Source organism: Danio aesculapii, chromosome 19, assembly GCF_903798145.1.
Source record: "Danio aesculapii chromosome 19, fDanAes4.1, whole genome shotgun sequence".
Lineage (NCBI taxonomy): Eukaryota > Metazoa > Chordata > Actinopteri > Cypriniformes > Danionidae > Danio > Danio aesculapii.
In genome coordinates, this window is record NC_079453.1 from 22,806,285 (window position 1) to 22,826,341 (window position 20,057).

General features: G+C 35.1%; 1 protein-coding gene across 1 annotated transcript in view; it reads left to right on the forward strand.

The window, feature by feature from the left end:
- epb41a (erythrocyte membrane protein band 4.1a) overlaps window positions 1-20,057 on the forward strand; it is a 70,135-nt gene that overhangs the window by 41,076 nt on the left and 9,002 nt on the right. Inside the window, 2 exon segments of the mRNA XM_056480281.1 lie at window positions 4,424-4,594; window positions 18,228-18,356. Of these exon segments, the coding sequence (XP_056336256.1) occupies window positions 4,424-4,594; window positions 18,228-18,356 (300 nt within the window).

A 20,057-nucleotide genomic window follows, 5' to 3' on the forward strand; every position in this document is an offset into this window, starting at 1 on the left:
ATTGTATATAATCTATATATATATATATAGATATATATATTTATATGTAATATATGTATATATATAATATATTGTATATGTATATATATATATATATATATATATATATATATATATATATATATATATTATATATATATAGTATATCTATATATATATAATGTATATTTATATATGTACAGTATATATGTGTGTATATGTGTATATTTTATTGGCTGTACCTTTAGATATTAATGCATGTTTTTACCAATTTATTTGTTAAAATATCACATGACTATGATATTACGGATTTGCAGTTTTACATAATACAGATTATGCAGCCTGTCCCAGTCATATATTTACATTATTACTATAAAGTAATATAGTCACTGTGTCCACTGTTGTCACTGTTGTTTTTGTGAGGTCTGATGAGTCTTAAAATAAGTCTAACACCGGATGGATTCTGTGACAATAACTTCTTCATCCACCCATGACCTCTTCTTTAACCCTGTGACCTCTGTATCTAACTGATCAACATATTGTCTCCATCACATATACCATTCTTGTCTATAGTGTTTAAGATTGCTGTTTGAGCTAAGCAATGTTTCATGTTATGCTATTGTTGATTAACAGACATGTGTCAAATATCGAATGATGATGTCATGCAATTGATTTAGTAGATTAGATGTAGACTAAAATAGACCAGTTTGTTGTACAGTGTGTTTATAAATCAGAACGATGCCATTTGACTCATGTCTGAAGCTTTGTTCACACTGGAGCTTAAACAGTTAATCTAATCTGGTGAAATGCTCACATGAAAACCACCCCATCTACCTCCTCTTCCTAAAAAAATAGATAAAAGAACAGAAGAACTTTGTAGCATATGTAGTGAATTATAATATACCTTACAGTATATTAAATATCAACACATAGATGCACAGTGCCCAACATAAATGAGTACACCATGACAAATTTCTCTGAAAAATCTCCAATCTCCCCTTAAGTTAATACTTTCTATCACTGTGTCCTAACACATGATGTGAAAAGATTGAAGCAACAAGCAATTTGCCACACCAGAAGCGATGTAATAGAATTATTTAAATACCAGCCCTTCAGAAGCACTGAACAATGCACTGCAACCCCAATTAAATTAACAGGTTTATAATCTAATTCATATATAGTAAATCTCTCTAGCATTATTAAAAGTACATGCTGAGTGTTGTTGGTTTGCACAGTTCTAATGTTTAAGTTTAAACTAAATGTTTGCTATTATTTGCTGCTATTTTTAAAATCTGAGGTAAACTATCTGCTGCTGCATTCAGTACGGCAATACATGTCTATGTATACTCATACTTGTAACATTTATCACTGAGTAAAGCACAGTAAAAGTCTAATTCTTCAAATGATTTCAATATAGCTAAGGCTATTTTATCTAGATCTGAAATGACACTATTGTGTTGAGCCTACAAAAGTGGACACTTTCTGCTGTATTCATATTTGAATACACATATGTATTAATTATCTTTAAAATGAAGAAAGAAATCAACCCAGCCGCTCTCGGCATCGACGGAGCTGTGAAGCAAGTGCTCTTCCACCTGATCTCTCACACACATGCATCTAAACACGCACGTTTCATGCACAAACACACTTTTTAAATGTGACACAACTCGACAATTGAACGTTACTGGCTGCTGTCTCTTTAATGTGGTGTAAAGATTATTGTGTGTTATTGAAACAATAAGGATGATGCAGCTAAGAAATATCACTTATTAAATTAAAACTACTTTATTATTTTATGCAGCAAATTTAAATTTAAAAGGGAAACATAAGGGCGATCTTAAGCAAAAAAGAAAGACCCCTAGACTATAAGGTGTTTTATGGAATGTCTTAAACTGACCAGTACCTATGTTTTTCCCTTTATATTTATTATAATGATGAAACTTGCGACCTTAGTTAGCTAATGATGGTTTTCGGATATGCACCCCTGGGCGGGTTGTTTGGTTTGGGGGGCGTTCGCTCGCAGTGGCCCGACAATGGAAAAGCGGTTGTTCCTTGTGCCACCTGTGCGTGACAAATTGCAGCACTACGCATGAAGAAATATGCATTTTCAGTGGCCACATCTGTACAGCACCTGATCATAGTAGTTTATGCTGTTGTTCAGCCACAATGCCACAGACATAGAAACCATTTGTAAAATAGAACCAAACTCTTAGTTTAAAGAAAATAATTGTAAAAATGCATCAATATATTTTGTCCTTATTCACAGAGAAATGGAAAAAAATCAATTACCTTCCAAAGGGGGTGTACTTATTTATGCTGCACACAGTATGTATTCAAATGCATCTGCAACATAAAACTTGTTTACTGTTCATGCAAAAAAAGCATAATTGATGTGCTATAGCTATTATTTAAACAAACTCCTTGACAATTTTATCAGACATAACATATGAAGGAAAATATCACAGACCCTGGACAAAGAAGATTCATTGTTAAACTCTTATGTCAAATGTGTTTTTAATTTAAAATACTGTCTAAGTGTAGCTCTCTAGATTTCAATATAAAGTTGCACACTATTTAACTATATAACAGTGTTTCAGTGTTTATCAGTTTATTTTGAAATTTCAAACTACAAAATATAGCACATTTCAATGCACGTACTGTAGCTTGTGATGTTAATATTGCTTATGCATGAGGAAGTCAAACATATTACCTGTTTATTTTCAAGTGGCATCTGTCTGTCTGAAGTCAGGGAAAGTAGACTATGAAGGCTGTTTCTCATGAGAGCATTTTATCCTTGCAGATGTTCTTGGGCACCGAGACACAAATCTGTTCCAAAGTCTCACCTGTCTTCTGCAGTTATATAAATAAAGATCAGCTGAGATTCTAGACTGTCTGTCTGTCTCTCAATCTCATTAATCACAATCTGTCTGTACGGTCGAGCACCGTTTGTTTTTGGGGAATCACAGAGCGTTCTCTATGGCATGAATATTCATAGTGTCATGCTGTCTGAGCATAGCTGATTACCCTATGCTCCTGAGATAGATGATGGCAGACAAATCAGACCGTGGGTGATGAGAAAGAGGATATAATGCAGTTTGATGACAGTGAAAGTTGAAAAGAGATATGTGTCTTGGTGGCTCATGGGTGATCTGCAGCTTTGCTTTGTTGATGTTACTAGGGATGGGAATCATAATGTAATGATTTTGGTTCTTAATGATTTCTTTAACTATGTAAACAAATCATTCTGTGAATTGTATATATTGAGTTCTAATTAATAATTAACTGGGGATGTAATGATTCAAGAAGTATTTTGAAGCATTGATTACAAATCAAAATATATGCATTAATTTAGTGAACTTTTGGTTTTAGTCAAGAATGTGAATAAATATTGATTCAGTAAAGATTTATTTAGTATTCCAAGCTTTAAAGGGTTAGTTCACCCAAAAATGAAAATTATAAATTACTCACCCTCATGTTATTCCACCCATATCTTCCACATCAGGTCAGGGTGCATGTTTTCTATGGGCAATATGATGCTTGTGTGTTGTTATTCTAATGGCAAATACATTGTACTGCCCATAAAGACATGCACCCTGAACTGAGGTGAAGGCTTTGCGAATTATTATAATTGTCACATGGAATGTTCTGACAAAGTTGTCTCTTACTTTTCTGGACGTTAAACTGTTTATGGAGGGTCAGAAAGCTCTCGCATTTAATCTAAAATATATTAATTTGTGTTCTGAAGATGAACAAAGGTATATAGGAATTGGAACAACATGAAGGTGAGCAACTAATAACAGAATTGTCATTTTGGTTGAACTAACCCTTTAAATTGCACACACACACACACACACACACACTGAACAAAAACTGAAGTAAATCAAATGAATTGTTCATTAATCTGGCTGAATTGTTTTGAATTGTCAAAAATCACAGTAAATTGAATCTGTAAATCTCAATTAATTATTCTGTATTTGCAAAAATTGTGATCAAATTTTTAAATCTCTATAATATACCCACGAGTTCATGTTTAAGTTCATGTTGTTGCATGCAATAAGTGACAGCAATATAAAGCGTTGCATTTTTTAGTAATTTCTTTCAGATGACAAACTCGCAACCAAGATCAAATGCAGTTAATGGACATTCAACAATTGTTAAAAAAAACATTTTGGAATTATTCAGCTCCATTGCATTTTGTTTAATTAACTTGATTCCCAACCCTAGATTTGAAATAGTGATTCATGTCTGATAATCAAACTAATGATATGTCTTCACTGGGCTTTCTCCTAATCTCTTCATCTGTCCTTCATCTTCCTGTTTTTATCTCAATTTTGCTATCGGTTTCCAAATTTTTCCTCCACTATCCTCTTGTCTTTTTTTTTTTTTTTTTTTGACCTTCTCGGTATACTCTCTCTCTCCTCCTGGGTCTCTTGTTCTCTCTCAGGATGTTGATAAGACACAGACAGAAATCATGCGTCATCACACCAGTATCAGTGAGCTCAAGCGAAGCTTCATGGAGTCGGTGCCTGAACCACGGCCCAGTGAGTGGGACAAGCGTCTGTCCACCCACTCGCCCTTCCGCACAGCCAGCATCAACGGCCAGATGCAGCCAGACGTGAGTACCAGAGTTCTAAATGTAAAGTTCTAAATGTTGGATTTGTATGTATTTTACTTGAAGACATAGAATGAAAATTGCCTGGCTTGTAGATTCATGCTGATTTGCAGGCACAAGTGTGTTAAACTTATGTTGCTGGCTAGATATTTGGATGGCACTATAAGCACTTTTAAGGTAGAGGTCTTCATAGGGTTTTCCAAAGTCTGGCTGATTAAATGGTCCTCTTAGCTGTGTGTAAACAAGATTATTTTTTGTTATCTCTCTTTCTGATTGTTTGTCTTTTTTTTGTCTTTTATTTTTGATTGACAATGTTTTTCAACCATTTTTTCACTTAGTTGATTAATTTTGGAGACACCTGCATCATTATTTGTATTTTCTTTATAATTTAAATTTACTTTCTATTACTGTATCTGATTCAGATATTTGTAAATAAAAAACAAACAAACAAAAAGGTCACTTTATATGTAAGCCCGTATATCCCTGGAACAGTAAGTTTTTGATGTTTTTGTTTTATAATTTTTTTTGTTTAGTTCAATAAATAAAATGTAAGAAATGAAAAGTTAAAGGTGCCATAGAATGCATTGATATAATATATGAAATTGTTCTATAATATCTACATAGAAAGAATGTGGCTTAGATAAATGCAAAAATTCTCCAGAAACAATTTACAATTTTGAACCTTAGGAATTAGCCCTAATATATTATAGTTTTGGCAAAATAATCATACTTCAGTTATCCAAGACAAATTATTAGAACAAATAGTACATTCCTTGTTAAATGACAATCTTGTCAACTGAAGTGAAGTGATAGAGAGGTTTATTTTAGCTACAAAGAGTGAGTGAGCTATCTTCAAGCCACCAGAGTGACCTAGTTTGATCCCGAGTTGTGCTGTGGATGAAATATAGGCTAAATAATAATTATACTCGACAAAATGACCAACAAAGATGTATTTAGGGTTGTATTTTGTGGGTTTAAAAGGGGTATCCAAACTCTGTCTTGGAGTCGCGGTGTCCTGGAGAGTTTAGCTTCAACCTTAATCAAACCTACAGTACCTGAATAAGCTAATTAAGATCTTACTAGATATACTACAAACGTCCTGGCAGGTGTGTTGAAGCAAGTTGGAGCTAAACTCGGCAGGACACTGACCCTCCAGGACCAACTTTGGACCAACCCCTGAGGCAGAAAATAATATTCCGCATAAGCAGATGAGTTTATTTGCATTCTTTTCATTCCAGAAAAAACAGTAAGTGTCGAGTTATATGACACAATGCATTAATGTGCATTAAACACTTATATTCAGCAGTTTTGTGTTTGTACTCATTACAAAGGTGCATAAAAAGATTATTTACATTTTTAACAGACCTTGGGGTGGCATTGAATACATTTTTAATCTGTATATCCTGCATTTTATGTCCTGAGAAGTAACACTGAAGTGAGGAGTAACATTAATGATGGCCTGCTTCACAAAACTGCTCCTTTACTCTTCCTTAAAGCCTCTCCCATTTTCAAAATATGCATATTAATGATCCCATGAAGATCGTCACAGTCTGTGTTTTGAGAATGAGGAAACAATGGTGTTTGAGGCCTCACAGTATGTCATTTCCATGTACTGAATTACGATTATTATTCAGCTATGTCTATAGCTATATTCAGATTTAGCCATATGTGTTGTAACAGCCTCAGTATGTTTTAACATAGTATGATGCAGTTGCTGGTGACTGTCTGTTTGATGTGACGAGCATTAAAATACTTCAGGAATTGATATCTGGATCTTAATGCTTCTTCTGTCAGCCCTCTTATGAACTATGGGAACCTTTCATGACAGACAAACTTCCTTTCTTTTATGAAACACAATTTCATTCAATTAGTCTCTGTGGGAAATGACAGAAAGGTCGGAAAATAAATCGATATGACCCATGCAGTATTCCAGTATTCCAAAGTCTCCTTTTTTGTTTACTAGAAGAAAGGAAGTCATGTAGGTTTGGTAAAGTAAATGAATGACAATTTAAAAGAGCCATATAGTGCCATGATTCAATAGGTTAAATTGTTTTGTGGTCTCTAAATAGCAGGTATGTGGTATAGGTAAGTTCAAAATTCTCCAGAAATTTGTATCGTCATTAATAACCACAGATAATACCTATAGAATCAGAAGCTCAGGATTGGTCATATTTAGAACAGTTTTGAATGTGAATGAGCTCTGCTATGATGCTCCACAGCTCCACAGCTTACTCAACAAAAGGGAAAGACAGAGATGTGTTCAGAGTTGTAGTTGGAAATTTTAAGATATATGAAAGCACAGGCAGAAATTAACATCAACTTCTGCATAAACAGATGCATTTTAATTCTGACCTCCTTGAACTCAAGAAAAATTACAGTAAGAGCTGAGTGATATAGCACAATGCATAAATGTGCACCTATACTCAGCAGTTTACATCTGTTTGTTGCCTCATTATTACAACCATATACAATAAATTTTACAATATACACCTTAAACTAGCAAAACGTACAGATAAACAGACCTTATGTCTGTGTATATCCCACATTTTGCATTCTGACGACTGTAAACCGATCGCTGATGGAAAAGAACTTCTCTTTATACCGTTGCCACCATTTGACATTTTTCATGCCGTTTAGCAACATAAAGAACAAAGTTCTTTAACAAAGTTACATTATTCAGTAGTCTCTGGCTTTATGCTTCCTGCTTCTCCCATTTTTTAAAATAATCCCTTAAAGTCCCACATACATAATAAGTTTAATGTTAGATTTGACAAACCTAAAAATAAGGGAATCTGTAAAATGATCATTGTAATCTTAGTTGGAAACGTGTGGCTAGTCAAACACAGCTTGGGGTTTGCATATTAATAATTCCACTTCCAGTGTAACAGTTTGTATTTTTTTCTCAATTGGACTGATTTTCACTAGGATTTTACACTCAATGGATTTACATACGAATGAGGAAACAATGTTGCTTGAGCCTTGTGGTATTTCCGTGTATTAAACGCTTATTATTCAGCTATGTCTATAGATATGTTCAGATTTTCATTATATGGCACCTTTAAATTTGGTCAGGGACTTGTAAAAATATATTTACAAGCTTTTCAGACAATTTGTCATTCCTCTGATACATTTCTTTGGTCACTGACACATGTGGTATGTCAACTGAATGAGCAGTGTGTGTTTGTGTGTGTGTGTGGGCACATTTGCGCACAGGTGAAGACGCCTCCTCTCCTACCCGTAAACAGAGTAACGGGGGGTATATTGGAGGTAAACGTACTTTTATTTGATCATTATTGCCAAGGCTGTGAAGCAACTGCATCCAAAAAGACTTGACGTTTCTTTATATAGATAAAGAATGTCACAAGCAGAAGCACAAATGGCTGCTGGATGCTATGGCCATGGCCCACTCAGAGTAGGAGATCTCCTCTCTCTCTCTGAATCTGCACACTGCCCACGGCTTTTATAGACTCCCTGTCCACACCCTCTCCCAAAGCCACGCCCCTTTACAACTGCTGCTGCTCTCTGAATGGCTACCGCCGGCTTACAGTACGTCTGCTTTAATCTGCCAATCGCATGGCTGGATTACACTGCATAATGAAGTTGCATGAGTTTGTTAGCTAACTGACAGGCAAAGTAACTGTGAAAGGAAAGTACAGTAAAAGCGAATAGTACAAGCGAACAATAAGAAACTGACGCCTCCTCCTCTTCATTTCATTGTCTTTCTCCCTTTTTTTATTCTTGTTCCTTTCGTTCAATGGTTGTCCATCCTTCCCTTCCCCTTGTTTACTCTCCTCCAAAAGTCTTGTCCTGGATCACAGTCCTGTCCTCCTCCACTTTCATCCATAGCTCTGTCTCCACCTCGATCTTCCTCCTCTCCACAAGCAGGAGTAACTAGAAAAACCCAGAGAGGGACACATCCGCTCGCCCCACGGCCCTCCTCTGCTGAAGCCTATTACGTCATGTACCAGTCTCAGACCTGAACACTCTAAACTGCCACTTGACAAACTTCAATTCTGTCATTTTAATTGATTAATTGTCTCATTTTTGAAGAACGCTATTAGGGCTCTTTTATGTTCATCCAAAGTTTTGGAAAGCACATACTTAAAAGCCCTTTCACACTGAGCATAATTAAGTAAAGCAAATTTATGACACACTTCAATAAAAACAATAGAACCCTTTGGATCTATTAACTGGCTGCAACAAGTCCTTGCATGGCAAGTAAGGTTGTAGTTGTTGTATTTTTATTTTTTTTTTTAGATCATTGTTCAGTTTGTCATTTTTTTCCCCTCGTCGCCCAATGATCAATTGAACCATCTAATTAAATTTCAGTTTTAGATCATAGCTGTACATAGTGGTCTTGCAAGAGAGCAAGATTGTTTTTACAATGTTACATGGTTTTTATTATTTAGTGCATCATTATGTGAAATAATATAGTTTATATAAATGCACTGACACCGCTCTGTTATTTTACATAACCTACCACTTCATGGCTAAGTTGCTGTTGTTCAATTGTTTCCACTTTGTTAAAAAAACACTAACAGTTAAACTTGGAATATTTAGTCGTAAGGAAAAATCACTAGTAGCTTGAATTCGCTGAGGTCCTGAGAGTGATCCATTCTTTTTACAAATGCTTGTAGAAGCAGCCAGCATGGCTAGGTGCTTGATTTTATACATATGTGGCCATGAAAATGATTGGAACACCTGAATTCTATGACTTTGAGGGGAGTCTTAAAACCTTTGCCAATATGGTGTAGTTTACAGATCTCAGTCTTTCATCATAATTGATTCAAACCACCAACATTCAACTAAAACAGTTTTTGTGACTGAAGTGCTACAGATTCAGTGGCACACAAACAACTTTTTAGGATTTACATGAATAAACTGGAGTTGACAAAATGTTAGAGGATCATGAAACACTAAGCTACATTCTCAGATGCAGATTACAGATTTTACCAGAGGTGTTCGTGTTGCACATCACAGAAACCAATCTTAGCTTTTTATTTATTTATTTTTTACTTTAAAAGATAACTGGTCGTTTTTTTTTCACACTTACCTGATAATAAATTAGAAACTCGTTTGGCATGCTGGAGAGAGCTGAGTCCTCAAAAGATCCTTGAGCCCTAGGCTCCCTTCTGTTTTCAGGGCGAGAGGGGAGTTTGAGCTCAGGTAGATCTCATGAACTCCCCTGCTTATTTGTGACTAAAACCAAAATGCAATTTGGTTTGGTCAGTTTACGTATGACTTATATCTTTGGATGGTGGGAGGGAACCCGGGGGAAACCTACGCGAACACGGGGAGAAAATGCAAACTTTGCACAGAAATGCTAACTAGGCCGGGAAAGGACTAGAACCAGCAATTTTCTTGCTGTGAGGCAACAGTGCTAACAACTGGGCCGTCGTGCCGGCCAATCTAAGAAAAAAAGGGTGAGGAAGAGGGGAGAATGCAGGAATTCAAGACAAAGATAACTGTGGTATGAAGACTATGGTTATTTATAGTGACTTAGAAATCGTTTGATATAGGAGAATGATGTATTAGCTAATGCGGGTCCAGTTTTGGTCAATCATAAGCACGCGATCCGCGATCCTTATAATTAAACTACACTTAAGAGTTGACATCTCTATTTATGACATGTCAAAGGATGACTGTAACAGTTCACTGACTTTTTGAGTGTTAATTCTGAAACATATCCATAGTATGTTTCAGTTACTCAAAGGTCTGCATACAATGCAATTTCTTCAAAAGAAGAGTATGCAAGTATTGTAAATACATTTCACAATTTTTGTAACCTTGTGTACATGAGTATGTCTATATTTTACATGCAGATATTTAGAGTAAAAATACAAACAGGGTTTCATGAGCCTTTAGCAAAAACAATAATGAAAATCATTTTAAATGGAAACAGTTCTTGAATCCCAATTTTAGTAAAAAGCAAAAAAGCCTATTATTCATGGATTTAGTAAACTCCTATCTACAGTAGCTGTGACAAAGTCTAGTTCTGTGACAGACATGCCCACTAATCTGATCCTATGGGGATTTCGCCAAACCCTGCTGGTTTTTATGGTGTTTTTATTCCCTGTCAGTGATGGATATTTGCACTGCCAAAACAATATCAGCTGCCAACCTTAATGCCAATCAGGTGTCTGCCATGCCACCAACGCCATAAAAACCCTCAAGGCCTTTGCTTCAATCCATCTGGCCTGCTTTAGCCACTTTGGGGTCTGTTCAGATCCAGAGTGCAGAACCTTCGAATCTACCCCTAAATCTTCTCCACCCCTCATCAATCTCTCCCCATGTCTCTCCCCACTCCACATGTCTGTTCATTGTTCTGTGTCTCTCTTGGTGTCCCGCTGCCCTGCGCAGAGATGGAAGCGTGCAAGGCGACAGCAGGTAAGGGTCAGGTGGGCACCCGCCCCAGGATGCCCACCACTGCTGCAACATATGGAGGAGGATGAAGATGATAATGATTGTAATGAAGAAAAAGATGTTGGGGATCAGGGATATGCCGCTCAAGTCTCCATAACCATGTCGCCAGAGGAAGAAAGCCGTGCCACCCGTGTCTGCCAGCTGTACCCAATGGTACGGCATTACCCCCGCGTCTCCTTCTTGTTGAGCAGCCTGCTGGTTATGATGTTGATGCTGTGGTGGCTTATCTTCATTTGAGAGACAGTGGAAGAAGTGAAATAAACATAAGGGAGGCAGCAGCCGCTCTCAGACTAACTTATGTGGATTATGAGAAAATATCGAAGAAGAGAAGATAGAGACTTTTGTGGTTTTCTGTTTTTTGGATGATGTTTGAGAGCTTATTTTAAGCTAATTATAAACCATGTCTTAAACCCCCCTGGAGACAAGAGCACTATATTATCATAATCGGACATAAAGGTTTATTTATCACAGCCAATCGTTCTGTTTCATGGAAATGGCTTGTTTTTTGTTTATTGCAGTGTTTGCAAGGCGAGTTTGAATTGAAATTAAATAATTCCTCTTTTTGTTTTTCTAGTTGTAGTTTATTCAGTGAGCCTAGTAGCATACAGACTACATTTAAAACTTAGTCTTATAGATATTTTGAGGTTTAAAGGGTTACGAAACACCAAAACACATTTTTGGAGATGTCGACAGACATGTATGTCTCATGTTGCTAAAAACACTATTAGGACACACATATTTCACTAAACAGTGAAAATTGGTTGTTTTTGCGTCATTTCGAGCAAATTCGTTCTTCTGGTTTGAAAAGAAATTGCGTAGCGTCACGGCTATGAGATCATTGTGTAAATTCCAGCTTGAAGACTGGATATCTGTACCAGCCAATACAATGTAACGTCTTTGAGTTTTCATCATTCATTCGTGAGAAAGACTTGGTTCAAACCAATCAGCGCGCTTTATTCTGAATGAAATGCGACTTCATTAAAATGCATGATATAACTTCGAAAGCTGTTTTTACCTGTTACAATGTTCAGATGGCAAAGAGACGCCACATTGCATTGCCAAACGTAATTAAAACAAGTGAAAGAAGAAGAATTGTTTGGAGACATGGGTCATCAGTGTTGTGTTTATAAATGTGCCACAACAAAGGTTTTGTTTCCATTTCCCCATGGTGAGAGCACCGCTCGCGTGTGGACCCACATATGTGGATTACAGTACAAGTTTTACATAACATTTTTACCCGAGAGCTTTTCGCATCTGGAAATGGTAAAATCCAGATTTGCCAATCGTCTTCTTTTAAAAAAAGACGCAGTTTCAGTTCATGTTGATTGTCCTGTCTCTACAGATTTGGTTAGTGTGTGATCAGTGTTCTTTGTTTATGTTTATTCAGATGGCAAAGTTAGTCAGTATTAGGGTTGTGCGATTTGGGAAAAATATCTAATTGCGATATATATATATTTATTTTTTTAAACAGATATTGCGATTTTGATTTGATTTGCGATTTCCTTTTGTAGTCAAGCTTCAGCTCAATAATATGTATTGTAGCTTCTTACTGCTAAAATGCAGTGAGCGTTAGTTAAAAAAGGGAACTGAAAATATATCAACATATTAGCAAACAATATTGAACTTTGCTTACTACTAGATTGAGTGTCACTGGCAATACTTTTAGATGACTGTTTAGCAAGGTGCTCCTCATATATAGGTGCTGGTTGTTGTACTTCCTTGTGCTGTGGAACAATTCAGCAACAGCTCTTACAAATTAGCTGTTTTTGTTTGGTGTAACAAACCAAGATATTCCCATAATACTGACATGCTGTCATTTATATTGGTTTGTCTATTAATGCTTATGAAGCGGCAGACGCTATCATCCCACTCGTCCACTTTTCCTGTTTGTATGTTTTTTATTGTTGGCGTTTCACATAGTTTGGTTGAGCAATTCTAATTGGGCAGAACAAAAGTGTGCTCACTCAAATGGCTAGTAAGACTATCACACACAGACAGCAGTCACTCATTTGCTCTGGGTGGGGGAAGTTAAATAATATATATTTCATATTGCAGCCTCTTGCAATTAGCTAACCGCAATGTTTCAAATTGCGATTTAGATTTTGATTAATCGCACAGCCCTAGTAAGTATCATCAGCAGTACTCTTTCAGTTTTTAAAGACATACCTTAGTCAAAATGATTTAGTTAACGTTAATATAACTACAATATTATGGACTGAAAAATCCACTGTAAATGCTGCTCGACGAATGTAAACTATTACTGCCGGTATGTTTTTCTCTGCATTTTGTGACAGGATAGTCTAAACACACATGGCTGTTTGATGCTATTCTCTGCACCTACCGAGTCTCTGCATCTACCGAGAGGTTTTTTTCTCCCATTCGGCATGCAGTATCAAATTCCATTAAAACCAAAAACACTTTTTCAGCAGTTCCTCATGGCCCTTTAAGTGTACTATTAGTTCATTTTTATTAATGTCCCATTACTCATCCAACCAATTATATATATATATAATCTTTTTTTATTTAACAAAAGTGCTTAAAATTGACCAACAGTGACAGTAAAGTATGGAAGGATATTCCGGAGAATTTTTAAATGCAATTGCAAATTCTATTTTCAATTGCATTTTCCACAAGGCTGCCAAAATGAGGTTTACTGTGAGTAACGTCACTTCCCAATACAAACACACCCAATAAAATAGTCCCACTTCAATTTGCTGGACAGGTTTTTGTGTAGATGTTCTGAAATTCAAAAGGATTTGAAATTGCATTTGAGTTTTGGCAGGTTATATGCACAAAACAGAAAAAAAGAAAAAGCTAATGTTGCAAACAATATTGCTATTTAGATATGTCAGGCTCATAGTTCGTAAGACATGGAAAATATTTGCAAATGGACTTTACTTTTTCATTTAAAATGTGGCAGTCACTGCACGTTCACAGAATTGCAGCGGAATTGCAAATGGTAATGTGGAATTTGCAATTGCATTTGGATTATGTCACAATTTATTCATATTGAAATGCGATCGAAAAAACAATTTGCAATTGAATTTGAAAAATGTGTGGAATATCCTTCCACAGTAAAGACTTTTTCTTTGCTACAAGAATGTTTCAGTATTAATTAGACACATGGAAACAAATGCACTAGTATCTTAAAAATGATTAACACATTATTATTATTACTATTAGTTGTTTTCATCACTGATAATAATAAAATAACACGTACAGTAATTAAAACTAATGAATCTCATGTGAATTCATGTGAAACTGGTTAATTTAACATATTACAGTAGAAAACTATAATTTTAAAGAGTCCTTAATGGGTTTTTGGAAATTACCTTCAATGCATTGTCTAACTAAGCTCTAAGTGAATGAAAACATCAAGCTGAGGTTTAAATCTGAAAGTGAATTGTATAAAGCAATTGTCTCTCAAAAAAGCATGGAATCAGAGTCATTTAAACGATTTGCTATTATTTGGAATCTTTAACCATTTCATCATGACATCTGACCAAAACATTGCCCCTCCCACTTGCTCCTGTTGCATTTGTGGTTGCTAGGCCACCATCAGCTGTTCTTTCACACCAGACCCAGAAAGCACAGCACTACCTATGAACCCATTTACTTACATTTCAATGGCTTGAGCCGCTGCAACCAAAACGCACCACCAATGACAACAGACTGGGTCATCAGACCAATCACCGCAGAATAGCATTCCACAAAGGAGGGGCTTGGAAAAATTGATAATTAGGTAAACGTTATAATCCTTTAAAATGCATATTAGAGGCACTTTAAATAAATAAAAAAATAATAATTCACACTATTGCTATATTTTCAGTACTGCATTTTAGGTCAAGAGCATAACCATAAGATTTTTTGGGGGGGTTTTTTAACCACAAAACTATCCTACGAAGCCCAAAGTTTTAAATGATAGTTTTCAGTATGCTACTAACATTTTTGTGATTGGATTTATCTGCAAACTGATTGGTCATTCTTTGAGCCAAGCAAACACTGCAAATTCCTTTGAGTAATGCAAATGTAGTTGTTGATTGTTAAGATTGGCGTGTGTGTGGATGTGTGTGTTCTTCAATAGTTGTACATCTTTATCCTGCGACCAGTGGATTTCTCTGGACATCTTTTAAGCACACAGTGCACTTTGCTTCTCTTTCCAGATATAAAGCTCTTCTCTATTGACAACTGATGCTTAACAAAAGGGACATTTCTATATAACACCATCAAAAGAAAAAACTTTGTGAAGTATATTTATGTTGTTTAAATCCTCAGTACATCAGCATATCAGGCTTAAACTACATGCCTCCTGAATGTTATCCTATATTTCCATCACTGGGACTCCTGCATGCATCATAAACATCAGTAAAATGTCATAGTATCTTTTAATTTATCTTACTATAACAATCACAGCATTCTTCACAGTGAAGCATCTGATACACAGAAGGAATGTCTAGTGATAAAGAGAGATTTTTGTTATTTCATTATTATATTTTATATGCATTTAAGTATTCAAGTAGCATCTAAAATGTTGTACACTTTTGCACTTCTGTGGACTTCAGTCAGAGTAGATGCTATATTTAATTTGATGCAAATTTTGGTGGCTCAATCACAATGTTCAAAACATATTTACTGTGTTCATTCTGTTAACTAATTAGCATTGTTTAATTAGTGAATCAGGTGTATGTAAATATCTCTGTCTGTGGGTGCAGTTCATTCTTGTTCAGTAGGTTGTCTTGTATCATCAATTTTTTTTTCTGGCCTTATTTGTTTGTTTGTTTGTTTGTTTATTTACTTATTTTCATGTTTACCGTAAATACTGAAATTTTTATTTGCTTAAAATTACATATGGGATGTTCTCTGACTTCCATGATAAAGACAATCCAAGATACAATCAATAAAATAAAAACACATAACAGCTTTCTGAAGTCATTTTCACATCCTGGGCATATTTGAGAACTAGTTTCATAGTTTTCAGGTATATTAAAATCAGTTTGTTAAATTACATTTTTGTGCATTTTCTTTTAAAATTAATACATTTTAAACCTCTTTAACATTATTAAATGTTCATGCTGAATCAATGATATGTGTTGGCTTGCATTGAGTCACAGGTCTAAAGTTAAATTTCAAACAGTTTACTTTATTTTTAAGATCTGAGGTGAACTATCTGCTGCTGCTTTCAGTATGTGGCAATAAATGGCATTCAAAATGGCATTCAAACTCACATTGTTAGCATTTAACCTGAATTAAGCACATGAGGTGTACCTGAGGTGATCATTGTTAGATTATCCTGTTGTTCAGCTGCAAGAAATAGAAGTAGCCATTTTTAAAACATAAATTTCAGGTAAAACAAAAACTCCTTTCACTATGGACAATATTCTTTCTATGTGCCATTGCTTTTATTTAGAACACGATTTAAATCAGCCTTTATGTTAGATAGTCGGACTCGCTCCTGTTGGTCCTCAATCTGGCAACTTTTTAGTGCAGTTTCTTTTGTGATTTACTGGTTATAGCCAAATAATGTTTATTTCCAGAAAAACTCAACCGCTTTATACCATTCTCTGAAAGTAAAAGAGCATGATTTTATTATTCAAAATATTCTGTATTTATTTATCCATTGTTCTTGGGTTTATCTAAGAGCATATAATACATTTATTATGAAAACATTCTTATCTCTTTTGAAAATAAACTTATCTCTTTTGTTAGTTTTTATGGAGCTTTAAATGTCAAATATATAATCAGAAACAATCTTGTTTTTCAAAAGAAGGAAAGATTGATTGATTTTCTTCATTATTGTATCAGGGAATGCTCATGGATGCTTATTTTAATCTGATAATAGTTAGAAGTGTGTTGGTAATATAGCTCTCCACAGTGTTGATCTAGTTTCACACCTAATTCACTTTACACATAAGTGTGCACTTCAGAGTTGATTCATTTTGACATTAACGCAAGTCTGCAAACTACTCCTTGGGTTTGGCACCTGGTGCACTTCTGGCTCCACAAGATAGCTTTATGTACCTTTATTTTTTAATGTAAATTGAACTAAACTCTAAATGTGAAGTGAATTTTGCTCAGCCTCTTTTAAATGCACTAATAAGGATACTTTCAGACTTAATGCAAGTTGTCACACCGAGCTGTTCTATTGAAGGAACCACATGGTGAGCTTATGATTTGGCTTGAATTTGACATTGCGTTCATTTCCTGTTGACATCCATCAACCCGATGCCACCTTTATTGGATGAATGAAAACATTCGACTTACGATGTGTTAAATATTCCTAAATCAAAAGCTTTTTTGGCTGATTGCCTGAAGATAAAAGATTAAAACTCCAAACTAAAGTCATTTGTGATGGTTTTGCGATTCATAATCTGCATATCTGAGCTGAGCGGTTTGAGTAATAGAAGTGGTGGACTCCACAAGAGTGATGAAGGCTCAGATGTATGGAGTTTTGGAATAAACACTCTCCTCAGCCGGTGTTTGTGAGCCTCTCTGATGGATTTTGCTGTCCCGAGGCACTTTTCCACAGTGACACACTTCTGTTCAGCATAATTTCATTCCAGCAGAGAGTGATTATGACAAAAATCATCATTTCCGATAATTTCCCTTGAAATTGATGTTATATCACTTAATTTGTGTGGAGCAATAGAATGCCATCGTAGGCTACACATCCAAAATGAGAAACCTTATTTCTGTTGAAGTCAATATCGTAAGTATGAAATTTTAGATTAGTTAGTCAATATCATAATTTTTATGTGTTTGAATAATCGGGCAGCTCTAATTTCAAAATGCATTTCTCTGCATGAATATTAACTGCTGGAAGGCAATTTTCATACCACTTACATTTAAGAAATCCAATTAGTGTGCCATTGAATGTTTTCAAATTGCTTTATGCCTCTGCTTAATGTAGAAGTAAATGATTTGATTTCCAGAGGTTGATAAAGTACATATGAAGTGGTTATGTTTTGTAACTTTTCTAACATTGTTTTTTTTTGCCAGTCAACCAGAGTCTCACCAGATTAAGCTTTTTTGTGTGTTTGTTTAGTAGCTTTGTTCCAGAGGAAGTCAGTACAGAATTCAATCTTACAGTAAAAAAAAACTTGAACGGAGGTTCCAGATGGTGTGTAATAATGGTTGATGTTTGGAGGTGAAGTTAATGTAGCGAAAAGAAGCAATTTTCCACTCACTTTCAACTCCGTCTTGACCCCTCTCACAGTCTCCTGTGGTGAAGACAAAAACTATCACCATTTCTGATGTCACCAACTCCCTTCGCAGTGAAATCGCCACCAAGGACATCCCGATAGTGCACACAGAGACCAAGACCATCACCTATGAGTCTGCACAGGTGAGAGAGATGATTTTTTGTTTAGAGTTTGGATAGTCTTTTGCTGTATGACAATTTGCCTCAATTAGTGCTTCAAATTTAATGTGTAAATTATAGGTTTTAGTACAGTTAAAGGGATAGTTCACCCAAAAATGAAAATTACTTTCATTTATAAAATGACCTCCACTTATTCCAAACCTGTTTGAGTATCTTTTTTCTGTTGGACACAAAAGAAGTTATTTTGAAAAATGTTGTAAACTGGTAAACATTGACTCCTATAGTATTTGTTCTTCTTACTAGCCATGTCAACAGTTACTTGTTTTCAGCATTCTTCAGAATATCTTTTGTGTTCAACAGGAAAAAGAAACTCATAACAATTTGGAACAATTTGAGTGTGACTATAGGTTGAGGAAATTTTTCCTTTAATGCACCTGCCCTGTTCCAGAAACTGTGTACGTCTTACATTTCATGCTGTTGATTGGAGACTAACATGATGCAGGACAACAACTCACTGCACAATGGTGCTTAGTCAGTGCCGTTATGTGCTCCTAATAAAGACACTAGGGCAAAAATGTATCATAAGAGATTTTTGTATCATGTGATAGAGTGATCATGTGATCACATCAATGAATGCAATATCACAAGCGGGCTGTTTTGCAGATCTGATATTGATTCTGTACACTTTGTGTATTTTTGATATTTCAAAAAGAATATTGTTTTTATATTTTTTTTCAAGAAAAAAATGTAAGCAACATGACTGCATGAGGGTCGAAGACAACTTTGTGTAGAGAAACACTATACTTTATCAACACGTAGCAGTGGTTAATTTCTGAATAAATCCACTTTTTTTAATGAATTGATTGAACTGATTCAGTTGCTTCTTCACAAAGAGTCACATTTAATTCCTGAATGAATAAGGATTTAAATGGATCAAATGAGTAAATGACTCAAAGGCTTTATACAAGAAATGAAAATTTCTTCACATGGTTTCAAATGTATGAATGTCTTCGTTTTAAAGATAAAATATATTGTAATGAATGTTAGTAACCCCCCTTTATACATGCAGTAAATATTCTGTAAATAAATATTTACAGATACAGTTGAAGTCAGAATTATTAGCCCCCTGAATTATTAGCCCCCCTGTATATTTTTCCCCCAATTTCCCAAAAGATTTTTTGGTATCCCTTTATAATTACACACTATGAATCATTTAATAAGCATCAGCATCTAGTGAATTCATTATTTGTTAAGCATTAATAAACGTTAGTAAGCAGTTTATAACTGCGGCTACAAATGCTGTATTCTTGACTTACAACCACATTCAAAATGTGCTTAATAATTGTACTTTCATACTTTGTGACTGGTTGATTTTTCATTACTAAATGAAGTATTGCATTATTTACAAACCATTTGTATTTAAGAGTAGTTGGAGGTTTTTAAGATCATTCTGAATGAGTTAGTAAATGATTAACAAACTATTGAAATTAACATTTATATATCATATCATTCAGGCATATAGTAATGGTTACTATGTATGTTAAAAAATGCTTTATTAACTCAACTTCATTCATTCATTCATTCATTCATTCATTCATTCGTTCATTGCTGCACTGATAAACTACACTTTATTTACAGTACTTTTATTTTTTATATGAAAAGTCTGCATTCTTTTACAAAACTTGCTTTCTTTCTCTTAATGGAAATGATATGAGTTGATTTCAG